Consider the following 21,790-nt stretch of genomic DNA (forward strand, 5'->3'; position numbering starts at 1 on the left):
CATAGCCCATAATCAAGGGTCTATTGTATTAATGTAAAATGTGAAAATTGGGAAATTTTAATATATTATCATGGCCATAGCAAATATAATTTTCTGTTTGCTTCAGTAGATGAAGGAACAGAGACGGGGAGATAATAATAAGGGTTGTGTAACTATCACTGGATGAAAACTCAGGACAAATTAGGCCATGGGTAGTGCTTCCATGTTTAGTCTGCATATAAGGTCTGTACTATGTGTATAATTATCTTTACTATATATATACTTATTAACAGTGTGTGTGTGTGAAGGGTGGAGTTCATTTTGAAAACCTATTTAAAAAATTTAGTTACAGGAGCTCTAGCTAGCTGTAGTAGTTCACTAGTCCCTTGCTTGATAATCCAATCCAAACCATTGTTGTCGATGGTAGAAATTCTTTGATTTGCATCACAAAGGCATCTTATGCCGCATACACGTGACCAGACTTTCCGGCAGACTAGGTCCGACGGTCTTTCTGACAGACTTTCAGCGGAGTTCCGACGGACTTCTGAACGAACGGACTTGCCCACACATGAACGGATTAAGTCCGTTCGAAAGTCCGTTCATTTTGAGCATGATGACGTACGACAGGACTAAAAAAGGAGGTTCAATAACCAGCAGCCAATAGCTTCCCTTGCAACGTATTTGGTCCGTCGGACCAGCATAGAGACGAACGGTTTTCCCGATAGGAATTGAGTCCATCGGACAGATTTGAAACCTGTTCTATTTCTAGGTTCATCTGATTTTTTAAATGGAAAACGATCGGATTAGCCCACACACGATCGGATTGTCTGACGGACTGATTTAGTCGGACCTAGTCTGCCGGAAAGTCCGATCATGTGTACACGGCATTATACACTGCAAGCTCAGTACAGAATTTTTTTACTCATCTAAAATGCAGCCTATTGTTTACAACGTGCCTGTGCACATAGGTATATATATTCATATTCATGAGTAAAAAAAAAAAAAAGAAAAATCTGAGTTTGCGGTCAGTATTTTGCACCGGTACACACAAATATGTGCATATACGAGTACGGCCATGAATACTACATTCTGGGAGCTAGAATGCGAGAATACAATTATGCACAAATGCATGAAAATATGCCCAACATAACCACGTGAAATTATATCTAAAAATGCAGATTTTCAAACATCAGTACCGTGTGCAAGAGGCCTTACTGTATGTACCACTGCTAAGATCAACATAAGTTAGACATAAGACATCTATCATTTTTTGGATGCATTTTCCAAATTTAGCAAACAACTCCTCATTTCTGCTTACCTTCACACAATAAAGGCCTTCTGTTCTTTAATTTGTATCCAGTCTGACATTCACATTTATAGTAGCCAGGAAAATTGACACAGCTGCGAGACTCTCCACACATTCCCGACCGTAAGCACTCATCAACATCTGAAATAAACTATATTGTTAGAAGAGTGATAGGACTTCTAACAAAGCAACTAACATTGTATTGCTACTATTTAAGGACAATTGTTGGCTATAAACATTACACCATGGTCGGGTGTAAACCAATCTTTTATTTTTTTTCAGATTAGCAAACAGGCATGCATGGTTATTTTGCACAGTACCACTGGCACCTTTACAGGACAATATCATAAGAATTAGTCTCAGTTACTTAATTATTGCTAAAAACATCTAGCACACTGGTTGTTTATTGAAAATAAATAATTGTTGATAACTAAAGGAAAAAAAACAATGCTGTATCAAGTACAACACACTAAGGGACATACACTAGATTTACAGCTTAATTTTTTCCCTGGAAAATCTCAGGCATACTCGCCTAATTATGGTACTAAGATTAGGAATAATATTTTTAGACATATATCTTGTGGCAAACAAGAGACAAGATCGAAATATATAAAGTTCTCTTACCCACACAAGATCTTGTTCCATGTGTTACATTCAGTCTGTACCCATGATGACAATGACAGTTAAATGAGCCAACAGTGTTGAGACACAATCCCTTTCCATGACCACATGGGTCACTTTTACATTCATCAATGTCTAGGGCACAACAAACAAAAACACATTGCATAGAAATATTATTAGAATTTTTCTTTCACATGTATTGTTATTTGATATTGGATATTTTATTTTTAGAATAATAACTTTATTGTATATGTTGTAATTATAAGCTTTTGGTAACATATTAAAACAATTGCATTCATTGCATGTTATTACTGCATGTGCTGTATGAGCTATCATACTTGTTCATCTATATTAAGGTCCCAGCAATTTTATGTGAACATCGGTGTATTTGCCCCTCCCAACCTTTTTTGCCAGTCTACTTGTTCATCACATAATGTGGACGTGTCCACGGATCCAAATCTTTTGGTCCAAAATACAAAACCTTATTGCACATATCACGGGACTGCATGTTCCACTTTCTGCTGGAATGGCAGTTCTGTCTCTGGGGATTGAGAAAGTCCCGACAGATTCATGAGTCATAATTACACACTTGCTACTTAGTACAAGTTTGACAATTATGCGACATTGGAAGGATCCGAGGCCACCCTCACTTTCATAAATCGTGGAGACGACCAATACCCACGCCAACTATGAGTTAATGTTTGCATCCACGCAAGGCACTTACCAAAATATGCATTCTAAATGGAACCATTGGGTCGATTGGCACAGATTAAGAACATAATTAACCACCTCAATACAGTGCAGTTTCACCCCCTTCCTGACCAGACCAATTTTCAGCTTTCAGCGCTCTCACAGTTTGAAACACTGTATCCATATGAAACTTGCGTCCTTTTTTCCACACAAATAGAGCTTTCTTTTAGTGGTATTTAATCACTAGTGGGTTTTTTATTTTTTGTGCTATAAATAAAATAAAACGTAAATTTTGTGAAAAAAATGCATTTTTCTTGGTTTCTGTCATAAATGTTTGCTAATTAGTAAATTTTCTTCATAAATTTTGGCTAAAATTTATACTGCTACATATCTTTGGTAAAAATAACCCACATTAGTATATATTATTTGGTCTTTGTGAAAGTTATAGAGTCTACAAACTATGGTGCCAATCACTGAAAATTGATCACTTCTGATGAGGCCTTCAGTACATCAGGTGTACCTCATTTCTTGAGACACTAACAAGTCAGGAAAGTACAAATACCCCCCAAATGACCCCTTTTTACAAAGTAGACATCCCAAGGTATTAAGTAAGTAGCATGGTGAGTTTTTTTAAGTTGTAATTTTTTCCCACAATTCTTTGCAAAATGAAGATTTTTTATTTTTTTTTATTTTTTTTTACTAAATTGTCATATTATCAGGTTATTTCTCACACACAGCATATGCATACAACAAATTACACCCCAAAATACATTCTGCTACTCTTCCTGAGTACGGCGATACCACATGTGTGAGACTTTTACACAGCCTGGCCACATACAGAGCACCAACATTGATGTAGTACCTTCAGACGTTCTACGAGCAAAAATGACGCATCTCATTTCTCAACCACCTATTACACTTTTGAAGTCCCTGGAGTACCAGGACAATGGAATTTCCCATAAAATGACCCCATTTTGGAAAGCAAACACCCCAACGTATAATCTGTGAGGCATAATGAGTCTTTTGAATGGTTAATTTTTTTCCAGAAGTTTTTGGAATATGTGGAAAAAAATTAAAACACATTTTTTTTTTACACAAAATTGTCAATTTATAAGCTATTTCTAACACATAGCATGTATATAGCAAAAATTACACCCCAAAATACATTCTGCTACTCTTCCCGAGTACGGTGATACCACGTGTGTGAGACTTTTACACAGCCTGGCCACATACAGAGCAACTAACATTGATGTAGTACCTTCAGATGTTCTACGAGCAAAAATTACGCATCTCGTTTCTCAACCACCTATTACACTTTTGAAGGCCCTGGAGTACCAGGACAATGGAATTTCCCATAAAATGACCCCATTTTGGAAAGCAAACACCCCAACGTATAATCTGTGAGGCATAATGAGTCTTTTGAACGGTTCATTTTTTTCCAGAAGTTTTTGGAATATGTGGAAAAAAATTAAAACGCATTTTTTTTTTACACAAAATTGTCAATTTATAAGCAAAAATTACACCCCAAAATACATTCTGCTACTCTTCCCGAGTATGGCGATACCACATGTGTAGGACTTTTACACAGCCTGGCCACATAGAGAGGCCGAACATTGAAGTAGTACGTTCAGGCGTTCTAGGAGCATAAATGACACATCTCATTTCATTCCTACCCATCACACTTTTGAAGGTCCTGGACCACCAGGATAGTGAAATTACCCACAAAATGACCCCATTTTGGAAAGCAAACACCCCAACGTATATTCTATGAGACATGAGCTGCAAATAGGTACTCGGGTACTCTGATGGCCTGGTGACAAGTACTCGGGTACTCTGATGGCCTGGTGACAGGTACTCGGGTACTCTGATGGCCTGGTGACAGGTACTCGGGTACTCTGATGGCCTGGTGACAGGTACTCGGGTACTCTGATGGCCTGGTGACAAGTACTCAGGTACTCTGATGGCCTGGTGACAAGTACTCAGGTACTCTGATGGCCTGGTGACAGGTACTCCGATGGTTTGGTGACTGGTATTTGGGTACTCTGAAGGGCGGTGACAGGTACTCATATGGACTGTGACAGGTACTCGGGTACTCAGATGAACTGTGACAGGTACTCGGGTACTCAGATGGACTGTGACAGGTACTCGGGTACACAGATGGACTGTGACAGGTACTCGGGTACACAGATGGACTGTGACAGGTACTCGGGTACCCTGATGGACTGTGACAGGTACTCGGGTACCATGATGGACTGTGACAGGTACTCAGTACTCTAATGGACTGTGACAGGTACTCGGTACTCTAATGGACTGTGACATGTACTCGGTACTCTAATGGACTGTGACAGGTACTCGGGTACTCTGATGGACGGTGAAAGGTACTCGGGTACTCTGATGGCCTGGTGACAAGTACTCGGGTACTCTGATGGCCTGGTGACAAGTACTCAGGTACTCTGATGGCCTGGTGACAGGTACTCTGATGGTTTGGTGACTGGTATTTGGGTACTCTGAAGGGCAGTGACAGGTACTCATATGGACTGTGACAGGTACTCGGGTACTCAGATGGACTGTGACAGGTACTCGGGTACTCTGATGGGCTGGGACAGGTACTCGGGTACTCTGATGGGCTGGGACAGGTACTCGGGTACTCAGATGGGCTGGGGCAGGTACTCGGGTACTCAGATGGGCTGGGACAGGTACTCAGGTACTCAGATGGGCTGGGACAGGTACTCGGGTACTCAGATGGGCTGGGACAGGTACTCGGGTACTCTGATGGGCTGGGACCGGTACTCGGGTACTCTGATGGGCTGGGACAGGTACATGGGTACTCTGATGGGCTGGGACAGGTACTCGGGTACTCTGATGGGCTGGGACAGGTACTCGGGTACTCTGATGGGCTGGGACAGGTACTCGGGTACTCTGATGGGCTGGGACAGGTATTTGGGTACTCTGATGGGCTGGGACAGGTACTCGGGTACTCTGATAGGCTGGGACAGGTACTCGGGTACTCTGATGGGCTGGGACAGGTACTCGGGTACTCTGATGGGCTGGGATAGGTACTCGGGTACTCTGATGGGCTGGGACAGGTACTCGGGTACTCAGATGGGCTGGGACAGGTACTCGGGTACTCACATGGGCTGGGACAGGTACTCGGGTACTCAGATGGGCTGGGGCAGGTACTCAAATACTCTGATGGACTGTGACAGGTACTCTGATGGACTGTGATTGACAGGTACTATGAGGGGTGGTGACAGGTCCTCTTTATTGGGGGGGGGGCAATCAGTGTGATTGGTGTACACTGTATGCGGTAACGAGATGTTACTGCAATCTCCTCCTCAAACACGATCGGTGTGTGAGGAGGAGAACCCGGTAACATCCCGTTACCGCGGTTTGTTTACATTTTAGTGATCGGCTGTGAAAGGATCACAGCCGATCACGTGGGTAAACAGCCGGCCAATGGCTGTTTACCAGCGTTGGTGACGAGCAGTGTTCCCGGGGAACACACCGCCACCGACGTGCACGCGCAGCGCGCTCGCAATCGCGCGCATGCGCCGTGCACGTTCGGGGTGTGACCATCTGTGATCGGCCGTGACTTCATCACGGCCGATCACGTGGTAAACAGCCATAACGAATGGCTGTTCACCCCCTTCGGTGGCGAGCGGTGTCTCCGTGACACGCCGCCACCGAAGAAACAGGGATGCGCGCGCACGATCGCGCGTTCCCTGTTTAAACGGGAGGACGTCATATGACGGCCCCCGCCACAATAGGTGCGCCGCCTGGCCGTCATTTGACGGCCGGCGGTCGGCAACCAGTTAAGGTACAATGATAACAACATTATTATTGAATCATAGTACTACTCAACAATAGAGATTGTTGACCAAACACTCTTTTCTCCCTCCCTATCTTTTTCTGTTTTCTTCCTTTCTCTCCATTTCTAAGATGATATCACTCATCACAAATATGATACTAGAACATTCTATTTTTACATTTAGTTCAACGTTTATAATAAAGAACAATAAGCACCTTAATTACCTATAAGCATTAAACGTCCAGTTGATGTAAGATAGGTTCTACAACCTTTTAACGTCTAAATAAGAGTGTATGACTTCTATTAAACAAAGGATACAATTTAACTCAATAATGGTGCATGTATACTTGGTAGCCTAATATATTATACGGAATTAAATTCAGGAAATGTAAGTAGGGGGAGGCTCTGTCTGCACCCTTCTCGACACAGTTTGATCCTAGATGGGATGTCGAAGGAGGGAGTAGAGTCCCCCACCCTAAGTCCAGATGCAATACTACTTATTGGGTTTAATTATATTTAGCAAAGTGACAATCAATCACCATTATTCATTGTGTACTGGAAATCTGCCTTATTGTATGACATGTTCTGTTTATATAAAAATGCAAACGTAATCTTTTTTTGTTATATGTTTATGTAAAATTTCAATAAAAACATTGAAAAGTAAAATCTGGCCTCTTTTCGATTGATTATTAATATCATTAAAGTTATATGAACAAAGTTTCAATAAAGATGGTGAGAAGAGATCAGGTGCCATTTCCTGGCCGAAAAAACAAAAACAAAAACCAAATAAAGGTATGAGAGAGATAACGGTCTCTGGACCCGGGACTACTCCAGAACCAAAGTCCGAATAGACAGGCTATAAACTATAAAAGGTGGGTAAAAAAACATACACAATAGGGAATGGAATTAATCCAAAAACAAAAATGAGAGGCCCCATCATAAGACCCTGGTGAAAAAATATCAACCTTTACCACAATTACTGACATGAATGAAAATGTAGTAGTCAATCAAATAACTTGGCACCCCACACCACAAAGTCTGTAGTCTCATCCATGAGTCTCGGGAACCTCCCAGATCAGATGCATGAGGCAAAACGAAAGAAATAAAATATATAAATAAATGAGGGGAACCAAACACCAGTGACCCCCTATAATATAGTACAACATAAGTCTAATCCTAGTGTAACATTTTTCAAAATTACATGTAGCTACGATACCCCGTGAAAAAAAAATTAAATAAAATAAAAGCTTTAGTTCCCCAATAACTATAGCATATGCCATACAGCCAATTCATCTCCTTTTTGATAAACCCTCCCCCAGTTGTCCACAGGCTACAGTGGTGGGATAGCAAATTGAACCAAAAATGACAGACATAATGCCCACTCCTCATCCCTTGTGCCCGCCTCTGGCACATACAACAAGAAAATTAAAATATATCACTTATCACCTTCAAAGAGACACATACTCAAATGCCGTGTACACATGATCAAACAAGCGGGTGGAAAAGTCCGGCAAACTGAAGTCCGCCAAACAATCCCCCCGTGTGTAGCCTCCGGCATACTTTTTTGACCCGAAAGTACGGCGGACTTAGAAAGTACTTTTACACTCCAATCTTCCCGCCGGACTCGCATTTCGGCGGACAATCCGGCCGTGTGTATGCCAGTCCGCTGTACTTTTGAAATGAGCGGACTTTTCCCGCCCGGAGAAAAGTCCGCTCATTTCGAACGGGTCTCCAGGTAGGCGGGGCCCACGAAGGAGACGTCGCTGGCCCCGCCGCCTGGTATGGACTTAAAGGGGATCGGCGTGGGGACCCCCCAGGTCCACATCAGACCCTTGTTGGAGCATGCTACCCGGCCGGCCAGGAAAGGGGGGACGAGCGAGCGCCCCCCCCTCCTGAGCCGTACCAGGCCGCGTGCCCTCAACATGGGGGGTGCCTTGGGGAAGGGGGGCCGCGCGGCCCCCCCACCCCAAAGCACCTTGTCCCCATGTTGATGAGGACAAGGGCCTCTTCCCGACAACCCTGGCAGTTGGTTGTCGGGGTCTGCGGGCGGGGGGCTTATCTGAATCACAACACATTGCATAGAAATATTATTAGAATTTTTCTTTCACATGTATTGTTATTTGATATTGGATATTTTATTTTTAGAATAATAACTTTATTGTATGTGTTGTAATTATAAGCTTTTGGTAACATATTAAAACAATTGCATTCATTGCATGTTATTACTGCATGTGCTGTATGAGCTATCATACTTGTTCATCTATATTAAGGTCCCAGCAATTTTATGTGAACATCGGTGTATTTGCCCCTCCCAACCTTTTTTGCCAGTCTACTTGTTCATCTATATTGAGGTCCCAGCAATTATATGTGAACATAAATGTATTTGCCCCTCCCAACCTTTTTTGCCAGTCTAGGTTCACATCTATACGGCTGAGCATGATATGTTTTTCAGGCATGTTTTTCAGTGCATTTTACGTTTTTAAACCAGCCTTTTTTATGAGTTTTGGCATAAAACTTTCATGCATTTTGCATTTTACATACTTATTTATTTTCTCTGGACCCCCCCACCCTAAAGCACCTTGCCCCCATGTTGATAAGGAAAAGGGCCTCTTTCTGGAAACCCTAGCAGGTGGTTGTCAGGGCCTGCAGGTGGGGGGCATTTCTGAATCTGGGACCCCCAGATCCTGGCCCCCCCTATGTGAATGTGTATCGGGTACATCATACCCCTACCCATTCACCAAAAAAGCAGTGAAATGTAATAAAAACACAAGAGCTGTTTTTTGACAATTCCTTTATTAATAGCTCTATCTTCTTTATCCGTTTCTTCCCACTGTCTTCTCCTTCCCACCGTCTTCTTCTCGAGCTGCCTCTTCCCGCCGCCATCTCTTCCTGCTGTTGTCTTTTTCCTCGCCGCCGGTTACCCGCTAAAAAAATAATAAAAAGCCGCTCTTGTTCTGTTGATGCCTTCATCTGTTTTGTTGTTGTCCACTCTCTGTCGACTCTTATTTAGCAATGGAGCATGGTCATTGGATGACATTACCTGGAGAGCCCGCCCCTTGCCCATTGTCACAAAGGGCGGGTTCCCCGGGTGATGTCATCAAATGGCCACGCCCCATTGCTATAAGATTCTGCAGAGAGCAGACAACAACAAAACAGATGAAGGCATCAACAGAACAAGAGCGTCTTTTTTAAAAAAAATTGTGGCTAACCGATGGCTAGGAAGAAGACAGCAGGGGGAAGAGATGGCGGTGGTGGGAAGAGGAGGCTCAAAGAGGAAGAGATGGCAAGAAAGAGAAGATGGAAGGAAGGAGAAGATGGCAGGAAGAGACAGCTAGAGAAGTCTGAGCTATTAATAAAGGAATTGTCAAAAAACAGCGCTTGTGTTTTTATTACATTTCACAGTTTTTTTGGTGAATGGGTAGGGGTACGATGTACCTGATACCCATTCACATAGGGGGGCTTCCAAATTCTCATAAGCCCCCCGCTCGCAGACCCAGAAAACAACAGGCTAGGGTTGTCGGGAAGAGGTTCTTGTCCTCATCAACATAGAAAACGAACAAACAAAACTAATTCCATAAACAAATTAAATAAATGAAACACATTTAACTAAACTAATTTATGTAAATAACGAATTTAACTAAATTAACCACTTCCCGACCAGCGCACGACGATGTACATCGACAGAATGGCACGGGCAGGCATATTGGCGTACAGGTACGTCCAATATTCGATGCCGCCCTGCCATCGGGGGCGCGCCGCCGGCGGCGCGCTCCCGCGCTGGTCGGGACCCCCGTAAGTCCGGTCGCGGGACCCGCGGACTCGATCGCCGGGGGCATCCCCGCGATCGTCTCACGGAGCAGCCGAATGGAGGAAATGCTGTGTAAACAACATTTTTCCATTCTGCCTAGCAACTAGTGACGCTGATCTCTGCTCCATGTGATTGGAGCAGAGATCAGTGTACACTAAATGAAAGCCCAACCCCCCCACAGTCAGTAACACTCCCCTAGGAACACTTAACCCCTACACTGCCACCCACTGGTTAACCCTTTCACTGCCAGTGTCATTTACACAGGAATCACTGCATTTATATAGCAGTGATTACTGTATAAATGACAATGGTCCCAAAAATGTGTCAAAAATGTCCGATGTGTCTGCCATAATGCCGCAGTCACAATAAAAATCGCTGATCGCCGCCATTACTAGTAAAAAAAAAATAATAAAAAATTATTAATAAAAATGCTATAAAACTATCCCTATTTTGTAAACGCTATAACTTTTGCGCAAACCAATCAATAATCGCTTATTGCGATTTTTTTTACCAAAAATATGTAGAAGAATACGTTTCGGCCTAAACTGAGGGAAAAAAATGTTTTTTTATATATTTTTGGGGGATATTTATTATAACAAAAAATAATGCGTTTTTTCAAAATTGTCGCTCTATTTTTGTTTATAGCGCAAAAAATAAAAACCGCAGGGGTGATCAAATACCACCAAAAGAAAGCTCTATTTGTGGGAAAAAAAGGACGTGAATTTTGTTTGGGAGCCACGTCGCACAACCGCGCAATTGTCAGTTAAAGCGACGCAGTGCCGAATCGCAAAAAGGGGTCTGGTCTTTGACCAGCAAATTGGTCCGGTCTGAAAGTGGTTAAACTAAACAAAGTTTTTCATTCTGCACATGTCTACAACATAGGCCATTAGGGGAAATTTCCTGCACAGTTACCAAGTAACTATAGACCTGTTAGTATAACTTCTATAGTTGGGAAGATTCTGGGGAGTTTAATAAAAGAGCACATACAGTAGATGAGTTCTTGCTAGGAAAAAAATATTTTAAACAACAGACAAAATAGATTCATGAAAGACAGAAGTTGTCAAACAAACCTGATTTATTTTTATGAGGAGGTAAGTAAAACCTTAGACAGAGGGGTGGCTGTGGACATGGTATACTTGGATTCTTCAAAAGCATTTGGCACAGTTCCCCACTCACGGCTAATGTGTAAGGTAAAGACTACAGATCTAGAAAAATCAGTTTGTAAATGGATAGAAAACTGGCTAAAAGACCGTATTCAGGGAGTAGTGGCTAATGATTCATACTCTCAATGCCCTAGGGTTGTTAGTTGTGTACACCAAGGTTCAGTGTCAGGATCCTTATTTTTTAAATATATTTAAAAATGACAGAGTCTGGGATTAAAAGTACCATTTCCGTCTTTGCAGATGACACCAAGCTATGCAGTGGAATAACAGCCTTACAGGATGTCTCCAATTTACAATCTGACCTCAATGCACTGTCTAATTGGGTAACTATGTGGCAAATGAGGTTTAATGTTGATAGATGTAAAGTTATGCACTTGGGGCCTAAGAATATGCATGCATCATACATACTGGGGGAATCAATGGTGTGACGGATCTGGACACCAGTTCACAAAAAGCATATTGTGAAACTGGAGGAAGTGGAGCGAAGGGTGACCAAACTGAAAAGAAGCATGGAGGAGCTCAGCTATGAGGAAAGATTAGAGGAACTGAGTTTATTCTCTCTTGAGAAGAGGATATTAACCACTTCTGGGCCGCTGCACACCGATGTACATCCTTACTTTGGGGACGGATATGTTTGTTATGGCAGCAGCTAGCTGCCATAACCCCGGTATCCCCGTGTTTGGCCAGAGGTCCAATACAAGATAACAGTGGTCTCTGCGGAGGACTCACCATGAGATCACTTTTATCAGCGGCGGGAGAGGGGCACCCCTCCCACCGCGATTCGATGCCCTCCGCTGCTTACCGGAGCCTTCGGCAACGATGGAGGCGATTGCATCTGTCCCCTGGGCTGACATGGAGACAAACGAGGGGAAGATGGCCCCCACCCGTCTCTATGACACTGCAGGGCAGAAGCGACGTCAAAACGTCACTTCTGCCCATAGCTCTTAAAGGGCCATTTTCTTTATCTTTTTAAATGACAACATTGTTTTTTTTACTGCATCTTAGTGTAAATATGAGATCAGAGGTCTTTTTGACCCCAGATCTCATATTTAAGAGGTCCCGTCATGCCCTCTAAGGGAAACAGGCAGTGGAGCCTTATGGCTTCACTGCCCGTTTCCTACTGCGCATGCGCGAGTCCCGCAGCTACTGCGCATGCGCGAGTCCCGCAGCGCTTTCTGAATGGGACGCGCTGTGTTCTGGAACACACAGTTCCCAGAACACAGCGCGACCCATTACCCAGAAGACGCCGCGACGAAGAGAGAAGACAGAAGATCTCCGCGGAGGAGGAAGAGGAAGATTAGGATTATGTGCCTAGCAACAGGCATTTCTGGTAAGTAAAAAAAAAAAATTTTTTTTCATTTTTTTTTTTTTTTAGATTTTTTTGTAATTTTTAATATTTTTTTGTTTTCAGGGTGGCCCTCCACTTTAAGGGAGGACATGATCAACATGTATAAATACATAAATAATCCATATAGTGAAATTGGTGTGGATTTATTCACTTTAAGATCATCACATGGGACAAGGGGGCACTCTTTACATTTGGAGGAAAAGAGATTTATTCTCCAAATGCGGAAAAGCTTATTTACAGTAAGAGCTGTGAACATGTGGAATATACTCCCTCAAGAGCTGGTTCTGTCCAGCAGATTGCTTTTAAAACAAGGCCTGGATTCTTTCCTAAATGTACATAATATAACTGGATACTAACATTCATAGGTAAAGTTGATCCAGAGAATATCCAATTGTCTCTTGGGGGATCGGGAAGGAATTTTTTCCCCCTACTGGAGCAAATTGGATTATGCTTTGTTGGGATTTTTTGCTTTCCTCTGGATCAACTGTGGGTATATGATTGTGTAAATAGGATTATAAAGTTGTTGTTTTTTCCCCCTTTTATTGGCTGAACTAGACAGACTTGTTTAATTTTTCAACCAGACTATGTAACATTTTAGAAAATATTTTGTCTTGGGAATGGTTCAGATTACATTCAGCATAATCACTTATGGTGGTGCTTGCAGACACTTGGGTTCAAATTGAGGGCAGGTTCAGTAAACACATCCAAAAATCCCAAAACCGTGAACTTTAAACCCATCTCAGGAAAGGAAAAATGCTTCTTTGCAATAAGGCTACTTCTTCTGACCAGCACAGGGCTATGGACTCTGTATTGAACTTAATGACTAGGGATGAGCTTTTGGTTTGACCTGAATACAAGTTTGGACTGAATTTTGTACAGTATATAGTAACATAGAAACATAGAAGAGAGCAGAAAAAGACCATGTGATCCATTGAGTCTGTCCCATTTTTTAGTTTATACTATATATATATATATATATATATATATATATATATATATATATATATATATATATATATATATATATATATATATATATATATATCACAATTGTAGAGGTAAGATGCACTGAACAATCCTTAAAGTGCAAGCAATCTAGTCCTTACCACGGCGGGCAGATATGTAGAAACAACGATGCGGATTGCTGCACAGAATTATTTTATTTCCAAAAGGGTTACATCAGATAGAAATATAAAAAAAGTACCAGGTACAACTGGCAGTCGACATTTCGGGCTATGAAGCTAGCGCCCTTTCTCACAATCTCATGTCTGCAACTGGTAACACACTTCACATAACATTTATCAGAATCACAGATTCCTTAATCACAGTAATAGATTCAGCTGAAATCAGTTAAGCCACATTTAACTCTATATTTCTTAATCCTACTATCAATCACTTTCAAGTGGTATCGGAGCGATTTTATAGGCCAAGGGTACATCTGAGTTCTCACTAGATAAAAAAGAATACATTATTAATCGAACGAATGCTCAATCACAATCATAAGTCAGTAAAATAAGCAATCAATTAACCGCCATAGATATCAGCACCATCTTAACATATACTAACTATTCATTTTGACATGCACTCAGTAAAGAAACAGTTACAGGTCAAAATCAGTGTTTAACCCTTTCGGCTGAAGCGTGTCCAAACAATCGATCCAAAAAACGTCTCCTTTTTTTTTAAATCAATTCCCTGTCTCCTCCTCGTCTATTTACGGATACTCCATCAATAACCATATATCTTAATTGAGATACCGTGTGTTTTTTTCTCCAAGAAATGCCTCGATAATGGTAATTTCTCTAATTTATAACAAATAGAGTACTTGTGTATTGTAATCCTGTCTTTTACTTTTTCAGTTGTTTCCCCTACATAAATCAATCCACATGGACATTTAATCATATATATAATGTAGGATGACTGACAGGTAAAATGGTCTTTAACCACTTGCTTACTGGGCACTTAAACCCCCCTCAGTCCCAGACCAATTTTCAGCTTTCAGCGCTGATGCACTTTGAGTGACAATTGCGCGGGCATACAACACTGTACCCAAATGAAATTTTTATCATTTTTTTCCCACAAATAGAGCTTTCTTTTGGTGGTATTTAGTTACAGCTCGGAGTTTTATTTTTTGCTAAACAAACAAAAAAAGATGCAAAAAAAAAAAAAAAAAAAATCATGTTTTAATAGTTTGTTATAAAATTTTGCAAACGGGTCATTTTTCTCCTTCATTGAAGTGCGCTGATTAGGCGGCACTGATAGGCTGCATTGGTGGGCACTGATGGGCTGCATTGGTGGGCACTGATGGGCTGCATTGGTGGGCACTGATGGGCTGCACTGGTGGGCACTGATAGGCATAGTTAAGGCGGCACTAATAGGCACAGATAAGGCGGCACCGATGGGCACAGATAAGGCGGCACTGATGGGCAAAGATGGGCACAGATAAGATGGCACGGATGGGTGGCACGGATAAGTGGCACGGATGGGTGGCACGGATGGGCACTGATAGGTACCACAGATAGATGGGACTGATGGGCACTGATAGGTGGCACTGATAGGTGGCTCTGATAGGTGGCACTGCTGGGCACTGATGGGCGGCACTGCTGGGCACTGATGGGCGGCACTGGGGTGCAGCACCTTTGAGGCACTGTGGGTGGCACTGTGGGTGGCACTGTGGGGTGGCACTGTGGGTGGCACTGTGGGTGGCACTGTGGGTGGCACTGTGGGCACTATGGGCACTGACAGGGGGCACTGACGGGGGGCACTTACTTTTTCTTTTATTTTACTTCAGGATGGCACTGCGGGAGGCAGGTGGGCACAGGCAGGTGGCAGGTGGTCCCTTGTATTGATGGCCGTGATCGGGACTGATGTCCCGATCACGGCCGCCGGTGATCGGCTTTTTTTTTCTCTCCTCGCGCTGTCAGCGCGAGGAGGAATAATAGCCGATTACCGGCTCCGTTCTATCACATGATCAGCTGTCATTGGCTGACAGCTGATCACGTGATAAGGGGTCGGGATCGACCCCTTACACGGATCGGTGATCAGGCGAGTCTCACGGACTCGCCGATCACAGAGCGCGCCGCGCGCGCCCCTCAGGGGGCGCGCAGGCCGCTCGTAGCCAGGACGACGTCAATAGACGTAGTCCTGGAAATGTAGGTCCGCGCTAATGCCGTCATTTGGCAATAGCGCGGATCTGAAGTGGTTAATATTGATTAGGCTTGTGCAATTCGTTTCGTAACGAATCGAAATTTGGCCGAATTTTGCATCTTTCGGACATTCGGATGCATCCGAATGTCCGAATAAAAAAATAACGAATAACAACGAATACGAAAGATATATGACAAAGGAATTTGAATGAATTCGACATGATTCAGTAATTCTTTAAAGATCTAATGAAACAAAAGGTCAGCTCAAACTAAATCTTATAGTCCAATCAGCTAATAAATTTTGTGCCAGAGGATGGATTACTGGCAAAGTGCATTCCTGAGAAGTGAGTGAGAAGGGTGTTGTATTGTATTTGAGCCGCGGAGAAGAGACGTTGTCATTGTGTGTGTTAAAACATTCAATAAACAAATGACTTTCCAAACTACGAATCATTATCACGAATGTCTATACATACATAAATAGCGAATTTCAACGAATACGAACGAATGAATTCGACACTCTACGAATAATAACGAATTATCCGAAAACATATTAACGTAACATAACGAATATAACAGAACGAAATTATGTATTTTACGAATGACAACGAACCAAAACTAAACAAAATTTTCCTTTGTGCACAAGTCTAATATTGATGTTGTATCCTTTATGTGGATGGCAAAAACTTTTTCCCTTAATCATACTCATACACTGAGTACAAGAAAGACAAGGGAAAGATCCAAAATTAGGAGGAAATAAAAATGTTACACGGGGAACAGAAGTCCTATATTGATCTGATTTTACCAATCTATCACGTAACGATTTAGACCAATGTTTCCTAATTATGTTGTTAACGTGCTTAGGGAACGGGTGAAACTGAGGAGTAATGCACGTTACCAACAGTTTTCCACATCAAACTCTTCAGTGGGGTCAACTGGCTCATCTACGAATGCCCCTGGAGGCACCTTTTTACCTCGGGGTCCCCCAAATCCAAGAGGAGGAGGAGAGGTGTCAGAAAACACTGGAGGGGTAACGACAAGAGCCAATGCCAACAGAATGAGCTATGAGGGCTCAAGGCTTTGAGTCCGACAGCATGGGCATGCGGTCTCCCCTCCCTTTATTAATAAGAGGATAGAAGCAATATTGTAAATATTTAGAGCTATATACAAGCTATATACAGCTTAATGTATTTGGATTAATGTCCCTTTAAGAGAATGGCAAATTGGGCTGGGGGCGGGGTTAAGGGTCGTAAGGCTATTGGTGATATCCCAAATGGTCACGGGACCCATGGGGAATGTTCTAGAAAGGGGGCTTATTATATATAGGACCCTCTCACAGGTGTACTCACACCTGTTCCCAGCCAGGCAGTGAAGGTGCAACAAGTTTTGTAACAAGCTCAGTGAAAGTAAAACAGGCTCCTGAAGTACTTCATTCATGGCTATGAAAACCTTAATGAGGCAAGTGTTGGAGAAAGCTGGGGATAAAGGTGGAGAAGAATGGCTTAGAAAATGCCTGGCTTTGGCAGAGAATGATAATGAGCAAAGTGTTTTGGCTGAGGTACAGTCAGTACAGTGTCCTGTGGTATTGCCTATCAATTCCCCTGAAGTCAGAGGCAGTACAGCTGTTAATGACATTCAAAACTGCCGGTCCCGCCGCCATGAACTGTCTATGCGGCCGCCGGCATCACATGACAGAAAAGACAGCAGCACAGCATGACTGGAAGAACCAGCAGCCACTATGCAACGGCGGGTCAGCTTGAGAGGAAAGAAGAAGAGGAGGGTCGGGTCCCCATCGCCACCGAGTGGAAGCGCTGGGCGGGCTAGAGGAGCTTCAGCTATACAGAGGACAGAGGCAGTCTCTGCGGTTGTAAGTGAAGAGAGACAAACCTTGCCCAGTGTATCACTATCGCAGCTTGAGGTTGCAAGCAGTGTGAGTATCAGAGACATCCCGCGGATGGCCACTGGAGGCAACAGAGAGCAGCATTATGCTGCTTCAGATATAACAAATGCTCCAGCACCACCTGGTGATATAGGTGAGTTAGCACACACACTTAATAGCATTTTGGAATCCATTAACAGATTAGCTGACACTATGAATACACATGTAGTTGATAATAGTAATTATGGTAATGTATGGTCTAATGAAAATAGACATTCTGTCAGCTTAGGCAATATAGGTAATGTTAATAACATTCAGTCAGCTAATGCTAATTCGCAATATCTTTTACCAGCTGAGATTAATATATCTTGCGCATCAGTACCAGATGTGTGTTTTAAAGAAACATTACCATGTGAGATCTCGCCGTTAGGTTACCACCTTTCTCCTCAGACTAAAGAAAAAATATGGAAAGGTCAATTTATAGATATTCTGTCACTTATTCCATCAGCAAAATAATTTGTCAATAGAAATTACAAAAAATCAGATGAGAAAGATGAGGATGATAGGAGAAGACCTGTGGCAAGGTCTTTTAATAATTGGTTGCAGTCATTTGCAATATATATTGCAGCGGGCTGTTTCAACACTTGGAGCATGTGCTAGAAGCATATAAAAGTTTTGTAGGTCTAGGATGGTTTCAATATAATGAGGCATTTAGACAAAAATTATCAATCTACCCATCATTGAAGTGGGGCAATAAAGACGTCGGGTTGTGGCTTAATCTGATGGTGCCACAGAAAGTGGGTTTCATTAGACAGCAGCCACAATCTACAGTGTCCCCTTATAAAAGGGGATACTGCTTTGCTTACAATGAGAACCAGTATAAGTGGGGAGGGGTTCGTGCAAATACAAGCATGAGTGCTCGAATTGTTCTGGACCCCACCCTTTGCTCAGGTTTTTCAAAAGAAATTCCAATTTTCAAAGCTCCCAGAGGGATATTTATGCAAAAAGCTCACACCCCAGTGAAACTGGCAAGCATGCAACAATGGTTGGACATATATCCAGACCAGGAGACAGCCAAGTTCCTAATTGAAGGTTTCTCCAAAGGTTTCCCTTTGCCAGTGTTTCAGGGTGAAGGGTGTGAGCCAGTAAAAAATGTAAAGTCAGTGGATACTTACGCACACATTGTTAAAGAGAAGTTAATTAAGGACATTAGGGAAGGTAGGATAGCAGGTCCATTTGATTCCCCTCCTTTCTCACCTTTTAGAATATCGCCATTGGGCATCATACCTAAAAATTAGGCAAATACCTTTCGCCTAATCCACCATTTATCATTCCCAAAAGGTATTTCTTTAAATGATGAAATAGATGCATGTATGTCATCAGTATCATACTGCACGTTTGAAGAGGCTATTCAGCAAATTAGGAAGTTTGGGAAAGGTGCGTTGCTTGCGAAAGCAGACATAAAGGCAGCCTTCAAGCTGCTACCGATTGACCCGGTAGCTTTCAACTCCTCGGAGATGTATTTTGAGGGTAATTACTACTTTGATATGTGCCTCCCTATGGGATGTGCCATATCTTGTGTATATTTTGAAAAATGTGCAACCTTTCTCCAATGGGTTGTGGCTTTTAAATCTGGCTACCAAGGTATATTACATTACCCGGACGACTTTTTATTCATCTGTCCAGCGCAATCTCCTATCTGTTATTTTATGTTACAACTGTTTGGTGCGGTAGCGCAACATTTCGGCATCCCATTAGCTAGCAAGAAAACTGTTTTTCCTTCCTCGATGATTGAATTCCTAGGTGTCAAGATTGACACTGTTAATATGGTATTTCAGTTACCTGAATCTAAAATCTTTAATATTAAAGCTTTAGTTTCAGTGTTGATTAGGCGCAAAAAAATGTTATTAAAAGAACTCCAATCTTTATTAGGCCTTCTAGCATTTGCGACAAGGATTATGCCAGTTCGCAGAATCTTCTTGCAGTGCTTGTACTTGGCCATGTCAAGAATGAAATCACCATTTTCCCACATTGGATTAACAGTAGACTGCAAGGAGGACCTGTCAGTTTGGGTTAAATTATTTGATATATACAATGGCAGATCATTGTTTCAGGAGTAATTTGTGTCCTCATCCAACCTTGAGCTATATACATGTCAGGACCTCGACTTGAACCAGGACCTCCTGATATAAGCCATGTCTCTGCACTTCCTCCTTGCCAGAATATTGTGCTATCTCCAGCCTGTATCTCGCTCCTGTCTTCCCTGCTGCCGTTTATACTTGCTACTGCTCGTTATTGACCCTTGGCTTGTTCCACGACTAAACTTCTGCCTGATCCCAACCTGCAACAACTCGTTACCGACCTTTTGGCTTGCTTGCTGACCACGCTTCTGTTTGATCTTTACCTGCTCATCCGCTACTGAGCCCTGACTTGCTCACCTCCTGGTGCGGCGATCCTGAGGACTGCGACCTGGTACTAACACGCAGCTAAATCCATCTCCACCATCTGGAGCTCTGGTGAAAACTGGTTAGTACTTAGACTCCGCACCTCGGGTGAGCCTGTGTCATCTGCCAGGGTGACTGCCTGTGTTCCTATCCTGCTGGTTAGTGGTAGTCCTGCAACTGCTATAGCAATTGGTCTTCGAGCCTAACCCCTGATCATGACAGAATATTCTGGCCCAAAACATGGAGGCCGCTATAGCAAATGCTGTGGCTCCGTTCAGGCAGCAAATTGCAGAGCAGCAGGAGTTCGGTGTCACTTACCAAGAAAAATTCTCCATACTGGAAGGTGTGGTGAAGAAGCAGCATGAAGAGATCTGTGCTCTGACAAAACAATTGCTGGATCTACGTTCCCGAGATGATACTAACGCACATATGCCTTACCCACCCAAGTTTAATGGCGACCGCCACCATTACAGAGGTTTTCTTAACCAGTGTCACATCTATTTCCAAATGCGACCCACTGCATTAATTTGTGAAAGACAGAAGGTAATGTTTGTTATCAACCTCCTGACTGGGAGCTCTAGCCTATATCGAACAAAACAGTGCCATGCTGAATAATTTCCAGACTTTTGAGGATGCAATGAATCAAGTTTTTGATGATCCCAACTGCTGCGCTACGGCTGAAGCAAAGTTGCATAGTTTACGGCAGGGTAAATGCTCTGTTGCTGAATACACAGCTGAATTCAGACGTTAGATGGCAGATACCACTTGGAACCCAGCAACGCAAAAAAAGTCAGTTCCGCCAAGGGCTTTCTGAACAGGTAAAAGATGAGCTTACCAGAGTAGAGACTCCTAATGATCTTAAAGCCTTCATCCAACTATGTATCCGAGTTGATCAGTGGCTTACAGAAAGGAGGAAGGAGAGGCTGGGAATGTTTGGAAGTAATGGTGGCATGCGTTTCCCTGCTAGTCAATTTGTTCAGAAGGATCCAAGAGTTTCTCCAGATTCTGACACAGCTGAATCTATGCAGATTGATGCAATTAAGAGATCCATTTATTTTCAGGAGAAAGAAAGAAGACGTTCAGAGAACCTCTGTCTATATTGTGGAGACTCTGGGCATTATGCAGTTAACTGTCCTAACAAGGTTAGAAGAGCAATTGCGGCGACTGATGTGATCCTGTCTGAACAAATCAACTCTATTACCCAGTCTATCTCCCCATTGATTCTCAAAGAAAATAAAGTAAATTCTCCACTGTCTCATTTTGTCATCCCTTTTAAGCTTATTTCTGAGGGCCGTGAAATCCCCTGCTCTGCTATGCTGGACTCTGGGGCTGGAGGAAACTTTACGGACATAGAGTTTGCCCACCGCAATAACATTCAAGCCAGAAATACATCTGCTCCTATTGAGATGGAGATGGTTGATGGTTCACCCTTATCCTCAGGACCTGTTACCCATAAAACAGTTCCTCTGGTAATCCAGTTTGAGGCTGACCATCGTGAGACCATCAGCTTTCAGTTGATCACATCACTCAAATTTCCCGTCATTTTGGGCATTCCTTGGTTCTCCACTCACAATCCCTCTATCAACTGGGGAACACGGACCATA

The 21,790-nt window shown here is 42.7% G+C and overlaps 1 protein-coding gene across 9 annotated transcripts in view; it reads right to left on the reverse strand.

The window, feature by feature from the left end:
• LTBP3 (latent transforming growth factor beta binding protein 3) overlaps nucleotides 1-21,790 on the reverse strand; it is a 1,616,087-nt gene that overhangs the window by 1,012,628 nt on the left and 581,669 nt on the right. For 8 of the 9 annotated variants that reach the window (XM_077457830.1, XM_077457857.1, XM_077457811.1 and 5 more), the window contains exons 13-14: nucleotides 1,910-2,041; nucleotides 1,298-1,426 (exon numbers count right to left, since the gene is read on the reverse strand). The exons of the other annotated variant lie outside the window; for it this stretch is intronic. In XM_077457830.1, the coding sequence (XP_077313956.1) occupies nucleotides 1,298-1,426; nucleotides 1,910-2,041 (261 nt within the window). The remainder of the gene's footprint in view (nucleotides 1-1,297; nucleotides 1,427-1,909; nucleotides 2,042-21,790) is intronic. 9 annotated transcript variants of the gene reach the window in all.

Source organism: Lithobates pipiens, unplaced genomic scaffold (assembly GCF_037356315.1).
Source record: "Lithobates pipiens isolate NorthernLeopardFrog02 unplaced genomic scaffold, aLitPip1_a1.2 Scaffold_10, whole genome shotgun sequence".
NCBI classification, from domain to species: Eukaryota; Metazoa; Chordata; class Amphibia; order Anura; family Ranidae; genus Lithobates; species Lithobates pipiens.